This window comes from Python bivittatus, unplaced genomic scaffold (genome assembly GCF_059951505.1).
Source record: "Python bivittatus isolate LINGU-HERP-01145 unplaced genomic scaffold, Pbiv_v1 ctg000580_np1212, whole genome shotgun sequence".
In the NCBI taxonomy this organism is placed as follows: domain Eukaryota; kingdom Metazoa; phylum Chordata; class Lepidosauria; order Squamata; family Pythonidae; genus Python; species Python bivittatus.
Genome location: NW_028277087.1, coordinates 11,017,596 through 11,028,673, shown reverse-complemented (window position 1 = coordinate 11,028,673; position 11,078 = coordinate 11,017,596). Strand labels below are relative to the sequence as shown.

Below are 11,078 nucleotides of genomic sequence, written 5' to 3'. Positions count from 1 at the left end.
GCCCATTTTGGACAGAATTGTTCTTTGCCTGAAAGAGCAGGTTTACAATCTGGGAGTACTTGATCCTTACTTATCATGAGATTTGCAGGTATTGGCAGTGGCAAGAAGTGTCTTTGCACAATTGCATTTAATGTGCCAACTATTTCCATTCCTGGGCTAATCAGATTTGGTGTTGATTATTCATGCCTTAGTTACCTCCTTTTTGACTATGGCCATGTGTTCTGAGTGGAGTTACTCTTAGAAAGTATCTGGAAATTGCAGGTGGTACAAAATGTGGCAGCTGGGTTGCTAACTGGTGCAGGTTCACATATCATATGAGGCTAGTTCTAAAGGACTTGCACCCGTTGCCAGTTGCTTACCAGGCACAATTTAAGGTGTGGAGTCCTTGCTACTTTATGAGCTCGGTTGTTTGCTTGCAGATGTTTCATTACCCAACTAGGTTAACATCATCAGTGCAAGTAAGTGTGGGGTTTGCTCCCTGTTTATATACAGTAGCTTGCCCTGCCAGTGTTGGTGGGGGTGTGGTTTTCTGCTTGATAGTTCCTTGATTAGAGTATTGTTTTCTGCTTGATTGTTTGCCTGGTGTTAATCCCTGCTTATTTTGGTGGTGGCTGTTGAAGAGGATGTGTTCTGGTCTTTTTATTTCCTTCTTAGCTTTTTTATTGTCTCTTTTGAATGGTATGCAAATGTGGTTTATCTCTATATGTCTATTGATGGCTGATGTGTCTGAACGCCAAGCTTCCAGAAATTCCTAGCGTTTTTGGATTTAGCTTGGTCTAGGATGCTCACAGTTTCCCAGTTGTAACTATAGTTGAGTCTGTCCATGTGTTGTGAGATTAAAGACTTTTCATGTCTTCTAACTGCTCATCAGTGTTCATGGATGCACTTTGCTAGTCTTCTGTCTGTCTGTCTTGCTACGGTGCTGACTGCAGCATTTAGAAACTATAGCACTCCCACACATACAACCAAAAGTATGGATCTGGTATGTAGACAACACCATCATAATTAAAAAAGGAACAATTAGAGAAGACACATGACACAATCAACAACATCTTCAAAGGAATAAAATTCACAAAAGAAGAAAGTAACAGCACACTACCCTTCCTGGATATCCTCATCAGCAGAGGAAATGAAAGCAATTAGAAATGCAAGTCTTTTGAAAAACAACCCACCCTAACCAAGTGCTACATTACCAGAGTAACAACCCAACCTCCCACACCAGAAAAAGGAAACAGATCGCCTATACACATCTTCCAACAAAATGGATACCCACACAACTTTATCAAAAAGTGCCTGACCACTCAACCCACTACAGCACAACCAACACAATTATGAAAAGGATCACACTGCCCTACATCAGAAACATGTCAGAGACAACCAACAGACTATTCCGCACACACATCATCACCCTACCACCCAAACCAACTAAAGCTCTCCAAAACATCTTAAGCAAACCAAAAGACCCAGTAGCCCAAGAAGAAAAAACAGGAGCCATCTACAACATACAATGTAAGGACTGTAACAACCACCATGTAGGACAAACAGGCAGAAGCCTAACAGAGCACATCCATGAACACCAACTAGCAGTCAGGAGACACAATGAAAACTCCTTAACTCTCACAACACATTTCCATTTCTCCTGTATTTACAAAACCTCCTGATTTCTCTCTTTCATCAAGATTTTGTTAGATGATGTAAACATTTATTTTATCATTAGTTTTAATCTGTATTTTTTATTTTTTCTGTTTTTGCTTTTATTTTTTATTAGCTGTCTTGAGCTCTTGCTAGAGCAAGAAGATGGGGTATAAATCAAGTAACAGAGGGTTCTTTTAGAGGTGGAATGGTGCACTTCCTAAATGTTCTAAGCAACTCTTAATGAACTAAGCCTGAGTTTAAAAAATTACATTGCTAGGCAGACATAATAGCTGATTGGGGTGTTTATTGTCAGGCAGATTTCTAAGAAAGTATTGGATTGCAATCATGCCCTATTGTTTGTTTGCTCAGAACTCATGGGGTACCCTGAGCTATTTGCAGATGCAAAGAATGTGGCACCGCTTTCCTGTTTCTAGATTTTGGCATTTTGCTTTACAATACCATAGCATCCTGTTTGTTATATATTTCTGTGCATAAATAAGCCAGATTTGCAATTATGATTCTGGGATTGGCACAACAGAAAACAGTGCCAACTGATGGGACTCAGAAAGTGGACTTTCTCTGGCATAGTGGCTGCCTGGTGGAACAGCATCCCCCCTTCCTTCAAGCATTCTTTAAAACCTGACTTTTCTCAAGGCCTTGCACTAGGGTGGGTGGCAGAGCTCTTATGGCAATATGTATGCTCAGTTATATGTTTTATTGCTCTGTCCAGATGTCCCGGTTCTTTCTTCTTTCTTATATTCTTTCCATACTACTTTTAGGGTTTATGCCACCTAGAGTCACCATGGAGTCAGTTGGCCTTATAAATTGAATAAATAAAACTAATCACATTTCTCCATATGTGACCAGGTTCAAAGTATATTTTGGACACATTACATTATATGAAGAGTCAGCTTCTTTGAGAGGTCTATCATGCTGGGAAAGTTGGAAGGAAAGAGAAAAAGAGGACGACCAGCAGCAAGGTGGATGGGTCGGTTACAGCAGTGACGGGTGCATCATTGGAAGGCTTGCAGGGCCCTGTTGGGGGCAGATTAGTCTGGAGACAAATCTATCTATGTGGTTGCTAAGGGTTGACAGCACAGTCAATCAGTGTATTTGAAAACCAGTCCTGATCATATCTGCAGAACTTTAACTTCCCTTCATATCTCACTTTCAGAAAGATTTGAAAGAAAAGATTTGTCTCCCTTTGGTTAGTTGTATCAGCAGCAGTCATGTAACAACTTGAGATATTTCAAATTATTTAGTTTTTGAGAAGGAATACAAGAAGGATTTTCTTGACCTCCTTCATTCCACAATGGAACATCCTTACAGATTCAAAATGATGAGAATAATTTTGTTAGGGGACAAGTTGCAGAATTTGCTGTAGCAGCCGGAAAATTGACTGCTTAGTTTTCTATATAGTCTTGCAGTTGATTGTAAAGGTGTTAAGTGGGACCAATGATTTTATGCTTTGAAAACCAGTTTCTATTTCAATATAGCTACGTAAAGATTCTAGAGATTAGCACTACAAATGCCTTGCATTTGTGCATGTACAGTAATACCTCGGTTCACGAACGCTTCTGTTCACAAACAATTCGGTTCACGAACAGCACCGTTCGCAAAATTTTGTTTCCATTCACGAACTCCGCATCGGGTGACGAACACGACCCGTGGCCATTTTCCCTGCTGTGACACGTGGTCGTGGCTTCCTGTAGGCAAGGGGGACTCTCCCTCCAAACAATAACCGCCTCCCCACCCGCCTTCCTGTCCTCCATACCAGAAGTCGCCTCAAGCAAGGTTAGCGTTCTCTCTCTTCATACTGTACTGTACTGTACTTCGTTTCATATTTTTGTGGTTTAAAAAAAAATACATATGGTTCAGAACGGATTAATCGTATTTACATTGAACCTTATGGGAAAATTTGATTCGGGACGCCACCAAAATCGGTTGGTGACCACATTCGTAGGGGTCAGAACGGATTAACCGTATTTACATTGAACCTTATGGGAAAATTTGATTTGGTTCACAAGCAATTCGGTTCGCAACCAGAGTCGTGGAACGAATTAAGTTCGTGAACCGAGGTACCACTGTATATATATAGCAGTGGCTTTTAACTGAAAGCAACTAACATTTTAGTATAGGAAGAAAACTTCACAAAGCAATATTCAAAGCAGAAGAATGGAAGGAAGAGAATATTTTAAAAAGTATGGTATAATGAGAAGTATGGATGTGAAAATGTACCAAAGATAAACATAGTTGGGCTTGACAGAGAACATTTGCAAGCTATATAAATGGCCAAAAAAAAAAAAAACCAGAGCAAGCATGTGAATTTATGTATCTTGGTAAGATGCTTACAAAAGATGAGGAAATGGGTGGGGATAGTTTTAGATGTACAAAATCTGGTAGAACGGTGGTGGGTAATGTGTGTTATGCCATAAGGAATGAACATTGAAAGAAGCAGAAAGAGCTAGGCTTAAGAAAGTGTTGCTGCCCACTTCAATGGAGTGGGAGTTGGGTATGTCAGGAGAAACCTCAAACCGTAAAACCAATAAATGAAGAAAAAGTGAACCGGTTAAAGGGAAGGCTGAGAAAGTTGTGGTTGGATGGTGCTGATGAGATCCTCAGAAATAAAGAGTTAAGAAATGTAAAGAACAGAAGACAATGCATGAAGCAGTATTATCAGTGTGATGAAAAAAGGAAGGTTGGCAGGGGCAAAAGGATACAGAGCGGTATACTGAATAGGGTTGATGTAAGCTGGTTTTGTGTCCTTTCATTCTTCTCTCAGGCCTTTCATTTCTTTGGCTTAGCATTTTGTACTACTCTTGTGTGTTCTGCTTAACTCAAAAGGGAATAGCATGATTGGTATGAATGTATGTAGTTATCTATAGCTTCTGCATCCTGTGGTGCCCCTAGCTAGTGCCAGTGACTACCAGAATTAAATGGCAAAAATCTCATGAGCCAAATCTTACGATCTCAGTGAAGTCTCATAAGATGTTGGCTATTTTTAATGCAGTTGTACCTTTGTTATTTCTCTTTCTTTGGGACACCTTTCACAGCTGCAGCGGTGCCTGCCACTTGCCAGTATGCTGGGCCTTGTCTGCAAGAATCCCACAAGCAGGCGTTCCATGCTCACGTCATGCTCCTCCTCCCCCTTGGCTACGTTTTTGTAGCTGTGCTGTTTGCATAGATGGAGCTGAGACAGGCCCTATCTAATGACAGGAATATCCTGTGTTGCCCTCTTCCTTCTCCTTCGCCCCGCCATGACGTTATTTCCTGACAGTTATCAGGAGAAGCACAGGATACTGCGGTGGCCATAAGAATGTTTCTATACGTCAAAGCCATCTTAAGTGATCTTGATTCAACAGTGGGAAGTTGTGGGAGGCAAAAGTTCAGGTTGGTGGAAAACCTGGTTTCAAAGAATGAGAAGCCATTCCCTTTTAAGCAAAGGCTTGGCTTGGAAAATTGAAAGGTCCTCTGTATTTATTTTGAGTTTCCACAGACCTGAAGCATATTCACCCTTGATGCGGAAGGTGGGGGAGTGAAGGTGTCTACAGATACAGAGCAGATTCCCTGGAGAAATCCACATCTTCCCAGGACTATCCATCAGGCCAGGTGGTTACTTTGTGTGTGGCTAAATGTGTTAGGTGTAATGGTTCACCTTTGTATTGGGGCAGCCCATTGGGGCATACCAGGCTGATCCCGGTTTGGGACTTCTCCCCCTCTCTTTAAATTCTGTCAGGGACAGGATTGTGTCATTGAGACATGCACTTCCTCCCTGGTATGGCTTGCTGTAAAAAAAACAGGACCCCTGAGCCACTCCCAGAAGAGGCGGGTAGAGAGAGCGTGGTGTTTTCTGAAGTTAAGAGGCTGTTGAGACAGGAAATGGGATGTTGCCTGACTCCTCGCAGCACAGTGAACCACTCTAGCTGATGATGCACAGAATGTCACTGGGCGATACTGGGATGAGCAAATATTTCTTACCGCTACTGCTTGTTTGCTGCTGGAAGGTGTCGACTGCAGTGTCTGCTGATTATGATGGTAAGGAGTCCAACTTCCCCAACCGCTCTTGGCTTGCAAGAGCCTGAAGGGCAAGGTAGGGCTTTGGAGCAGGACCAACTGGCCTGAGGAACCAAGAGGTTGAGGTGGTGGTGGGGATTTGACACTTTTTCTGGGTTTTAAAAGCGTTTTTAATGGAACTTTGAAAAGTTCCATTAAGGTTCCATCCAAAATTCTGTTAAAAGGATTGTCTAGTTGTGCCACAGAGCAAGCTCTCTTTAAAATATCTGAAGTGAAAAATGGATGGCCAGGCGTTTTTTCCCCCCTTAAGAAACAGCATTATTAATAGCAGGATATTTTGAAGTCCAGAGTTCTGTGAGAACATGACGGTCCCATGAGACGCTAAAGGCAAAAAAAAATTTGTTTTCAGTCAAGCAAAGCTGATTTTCTATCACTAGAGCTTTGCCTTCTCATAAGGGCTTCCAGGGATTTTTTTTTTTTTTAATTAACAGGTTCTGTGGCCTGATAAAGTTTGGAAAACCTTGATTTATAGCATAGGTGGAGAGCCTAGGGCCTTGGAGATCTTGCCGCAGTTTCGCTCTCTGCAGCGCAGGAACATCTAGCGAGGCACAAGTTTCCCACCCGTTTGCCAGTGGGGCAGACAGTTCCAGATTTGCAGCCACCAAAGCCCCCCAAGATTATGACGCTATTTTTTTTTTTAATATCACCCTGAAAAATGGGCATGCTAAGATACTGTAACTCTCTAACATGTGAAACAAGTCCAATATTTTGCTTGCTGGGCCGGTGTCATCACATCCTTCGATGTTCCTCTCACATCCCTTGGAAGCTGGAGATAAAGTAAAAAGGGCACCCCTTAGGGAGAGAAAAAAACTGTCACAATGATGCAGTTAAGAGCCACCACAATTCAAAGGGATGTTTAGGAGAGGAAAGATTTGCTTTGGCTGAGTTATTTGCAAGCTTGTGTTGATGGGATGAGCTTCTTCCCTAGTTCTGATACACAAAACACAGCTGGTTAATAAAATATAGCCAGCTGGTTGAACAGCCATTTCCAACGTGCATTCATGAATCCAGTGGGGGAGTTCTTGCAAAGAGAGCATCAAGACACTGTTGTTAGCCCTATGGTGTTCTGCGTTGTTATAAATGACTTCTGCAAATTACATGAAGCTAGGAAGGGGAGCTAATGCTGTAGAAAAACAATCAAAGGGTGGATAAATCTGCAGTCAAAATCAGCAGGATGAAAACAGATATACATGGGAAGTCTTCAGAACAAGAAAAATAGACATACCATAAGGTTGGGAAACAATACCTATTTTCAGAAGGGCTTGAATGAAAAGAATTAAGATCCCTTAAATTGATCAAAGGCTGAATATGAGCCAGCAATTGTGATGTGATTCTTTAAAAAAAAAAATGCAAGGCTTGACTAGCTGCATTTGGAATAACGCGCAGTTATGAAGGCCACATTTTAAGGACAATCTGGAATATGACTGGCAGGATAATCAGGATGGGAAGGAATTCCTATGGGAAAAAAATGTTTTAAAAAGCTGTGTATTGCTAGTCTGAAAAATAGATTAAAGCAATACAATAACAATCTTCAAACATTTGAAGGGCTGCCAAAGAAGCAGATGTCAGCTGAATAGTATGAGAAACATCCTGGTGGTATAAACAAGTGGACAGTAGCAATTGAAGTATGAAGTAGTGCTTCATACTAGTGGAAGTAGTTAGGCAGAAACTGGATCACCGTCAGGAATGCTGCAACTCCAAGATCCTTCCAATTCCAACATTTCTATGATTCAAAGGGGAGGAGAGAGCCAGTTTGGTGTAGTGGTTAAGGCACCAGGCTAGAATCCAGGAGACTGCCATCTCAGCCCTAGGAAGAAGGCAATGGCAAACCAATTCTGAAAATCTTGCCAAGAAAACTCCAGTCCAGGCAGTCGTCAAGAGTCAAGATTGGCTCTCTCTCTCTCTCTCTCTCTCTCTCTCTCACACACATATACACAAAAGGGGGGGGGGAGAGGGGAGATACCCCTACAAGGGACTTGCTTTTTTAAGAATAGGTGTAAGCAGAAAAGGCTGGAAGTGGAGCGGGGACTCATAGCACTTAAGAGTCACTAACTAGGTTCCTTCTATTATTAGACTATAGTTTCAATGGAACCGATGACAATCAGCCCATGCAACAGAATGGTCTGTGCCCTCGGGCCATCCCAGCGGAGACAGTAATTGAGAACAACAAAACTTTCCTACGTATCTCAAAAACTTCACGTGTTCCACTTGGTGGCCCACTCATCGTTGTTGTCCTCCCATCTTTCTACACCCTTGTCTTCCTCATTGGACTACCTGCCAATGCTCTGGCACTTTGGGTGCTCACCACACGGGTGGAGAAACTGCCCTCCACCATTTTCCTGATAAATTTAGCAACTGCTGATCTCTTATTATGCCTACTGCTTCCTCTGAAGATCTCTTACTACTTCTTGGGCAACCACTGGCCCTTTGGGGAGGTTATGTGCCGCTTTACCACTACAGCCTTCTATGGCAACATGTACTGTTCCATTCTCTTGCTTGCCTGCATCAGCGTGGACCGCTACTTTGCCGTAGCCCACCCTTTCTTTGCCCGTTCCTTCCGCAGCTCTGCCTTTGCCATGGGCACCTGTGCTGTAGTCTGGGTGGTGGCTGTCCTCTTCACGCTGCCTCTGACTCTCTTCCGCCAGTCCTTCCCACTCCATAGGACCAAACAGACCCTATGCCATGACGTCCTGCCACGGGAAGAGGAAGTTAAGTACTACTACTATTACTTCATCATCCTCGTTGCCTGTGGCTTCCTGACCCCTCTCCTTATCATGGTGCTCAGCTCTGGGGTTACACTCTGGGTCTTGTTGGGCAGCGGTGGAAAATATGCTTTGGCTGCCAAGCTGACAGCCCTCATGCTTATCTCAGTCATGACCTTCTATAGCCCAAGTCATATCTTGCTGCTCCTCCACTACTCCCACTCCTGCCTCCAGAGTGATGGGATGGTCTATGTGGCCTACATAGGCAGCCTGGCCCTGAGCACCTGCAACAGCTGTGTTGACCCCTTCATTTACTATTATGTCTCGGACGAATTCAGGTCAAATGTGAAGAGGAGACTCTTTGGCCACCGGAAGGATTCTGCGGTATCTGTGAAGACTCTAAAGGAGACACTGCCCTCAAAGACCTTCCAACACTCCCAGTCTCTGGGATGAGGAAGAGATGATTGTCTTCACTGCACTGTACTTGGCTATTTAGTGGCAAGGAAAGGAAAGCAGAAAAGGTGCTGGCTGGGGCTTTACATGGTCTTATCAAGAATTTGTATGAAGGAGCGGCTAATGGTCAGCTTGTTCTTGGAGTTCTTGAAGCAATACAGCTGGATAAAACCTGCCCAACCTCAGCTCTGTTCCAACTTCCAATAAACCTAATTATGTTCTTCACTAATTATGAAGTCTTGCATAGCATGTAGTTCTTTTCCTTTATTTTGTGGCTTAACTGCAGGGATTTGGGAAAGTCCAAGCATGTCTGTAATGAAGGTCAGAATGGACTGAAGAACAACTTTCAAAAGTAAGTTTGTTGCTGATTCGGTCTCCATTAATCTCATGCTTTCTGTCCCTGGACCTGCTTCAGATCCCTACTCATAAATTATTATCTGAGGAAGAAACCAAAAGGAGTCACAATTGTTTTAAAAATCAATTTTTAATAAAATATTTTATTAATATCTAAATCAAACTTCTTCTCCCACCCCATCCAACCTCTGGATACTCCCAATTCACTAAAAGACTGTGCTGAACCATAAAAGCAAACTGTACCCCTGCAACGCCTAAGCAGGTGGGGAACAGGCTGTTCTACTGATCACTTGGAATAAACTAACAGGTATCTGCCTGGATGTGCAGATAAGCCCAATGAGCAGAGATAAAAATATGTCAAGAAGATTGGGGTCACTATGTCAACTTGGTTCCATTCAGTGATAATTTGGGGTGAATAAAACTTTTGTTTTACAATAAATATTGGGTACGGCACATATTCTGCATAAGGTTCATCAAGGCTGGCACATCTGCATTGCAGAAGAATTAGGGTTGGAAGTTGTAGTTCTCAAGCTGCAATACCCTTAGAAAATATTCTCTGACCTCCATCAAATTTATAAATAGCTTATTTTACCATCACTCACAGATGACTTAAAATAGGAGGGGAAGCTGTAGGCCCAGATGTTTCCAAACAACAAATTGTAGAATTTCTCAGCACTAGCCATGTTGGGTGGGAGTGCAGAGTTTATAATTTAGCAACACCTGGAAAGCTACATGTTCTCCATCCATGGTTTAGAAGTTTAGAGGAGAAAGAAGGAAGAACTAGACCAGCTCCAGTGCTCTGGAAAATATGAGGTGGACACATGCATTTCCTTGCATGCAAAGGAGGAAGGATAACCTGGAGGGGGAAGATAAGGTGGGACTGGAAAGCCAACTCCTATCCCACCAAGACCAATCCTTGAACAGAGGAAACATCTTCTGCCTACAGCATGGGGGTAGGCAGCCCAAGCCTTTCTTCCACCCTCCAGGCTAAAGACAACAAAGGGGAATGACAGATGGGGTGCAGTAATATGATCCACAAAAGAAATGACCTGGAACTCTTATCCTTTGGTTGCGATGGAGTTCCTGGAGCAGGGAGATCAACAGTGTCATCCTTTCTCCATTCACAGCTAGGGCAGAGTTGGCTGGAAGGCAAGAATCAATTTGAATGATGCTCAGCTGGAGATGTGCAACCCCGGAAGAGAGTCTGGATTCCAGCTTGCCCTACGTAGCTTGTGCAATACAAGTGGGAGAGCGGCAAGAAGGCTGCTGTGAGAGCCATGGGAAGGGCAGGACAAAGTTCTAGCTTCCTTTGGCAGCAAGACACAGAACAATAAAATGGCCTGGATTCCTTGTGTAGTTGGCTCTGTCAGACTGAAAGGCAAGAGCTTTCTACAGAAAAATAGGAAACATGACAGGAGAGAAAAGAGGAACATCTGTGAGATGGAGGATGGAGCAGAGAACCACCAAGTTTCATATCCCCAGGCACACTGCTCCCCGCACTCACCATTCACTTCCCAGGGGTCATGGCAGCTCCCTGGAATCTGCTGTTATCTTGCGCCTCTGTACCACTTGCTGTTGTCAGTTCAAAAGCATCACCTTCAGAAGTGTAGGGATCTGCCTCATATTCATAGGAGTAGTAGGAGAAGTCCAACTGAAGGGTGGGACCTTCATCTGTGAGATACATGAAGAGGAAGGACAAAAATGGAGTAAGGTAAATAATTTCAGGGGTGAGGCAGCTTCTACCTGTAGTCAGCTCTTGATTCCTTTAGATCACTAAGAGATACCTCTAAGCCATAGGACACTAAAGACAAGGGGGGTGTTCTCACTTGCCCTCACTCACAATTATTCCTTGACCACAGA

At 43.1% G+C, this 11,078-nt stretch overlaps 2 protein-coding genes across 4 annotated transcripts in view; one reads left to right on the top strand and one right to left on the bottom strand.

The window, feature by feature from the left end:
• Positions 1-5,182: 5,182 nt before the first annotated feature.
• On the top strand, positions 5,183-9,088 carry F2RL3 (F2R like thrombin or trypsin receptor 3). Its single transcript, XM_007424484.4, has 2 exons — positions 5,183-5,670; positions 7,783-9,088. Exons 1-2 carry the CDS (start codon positions 5,562-5,564, stop codon positions 8,862-8,864), a joined length of 1,191 nt encoding a protein of 396 aa, XP_007424546.1. The 5' UTR covers positions 5,183-5,561; the 3' UTR covers positions 8,865-9,088.
• A 142-nt stretch (positions 9,089-9,230) lies between these two features.
• The window catches only part of CPAMD8 (C3 and PZP like alpha-2-macroglobulin domain containing 8), a 57,283-nt gene continuing 55,435 nt past the window's right edge, over positions 9,231-11,078 (bottom strand). For all 3 annotated transcript variants that reach the window (XM_088149585.1, XM_088149587.1, XM_088149588.1), the window contains 2 exons: positions 10,723-10,889; positions 9,231-10,607 (listed from right to left, as the gene is read on the bottom strand). In XM_088149585.1, the coding sequence (XP_088005711.1) occupies positions 10,726-10,889 (164 nt within the window). In that variant the 3' untranslated portion in view covers positions 9,231-10,607; positions 10,723-10,725. The remainder of the gene's footprint in view (positions 10,608-10,722; positions 10,890-11,078) is intronic.

Bases quoted from the DNA above. Each gene is read 5' to 3' on its own strand.
- F2RL3 (XM_007424484.4), top strand. From the start codon at position 5,562: ATGATGCACAGAATGTCACTGGGCGATACTGGGATGAGCAAATATTTC. The intron at 5,671-7,782 runs GTAAGGAGTCCA...TTCTATTATTAG, and splicing joins AGTGTCTGCTGATTATGATG to ACTATAGTTTCAATGGAACC.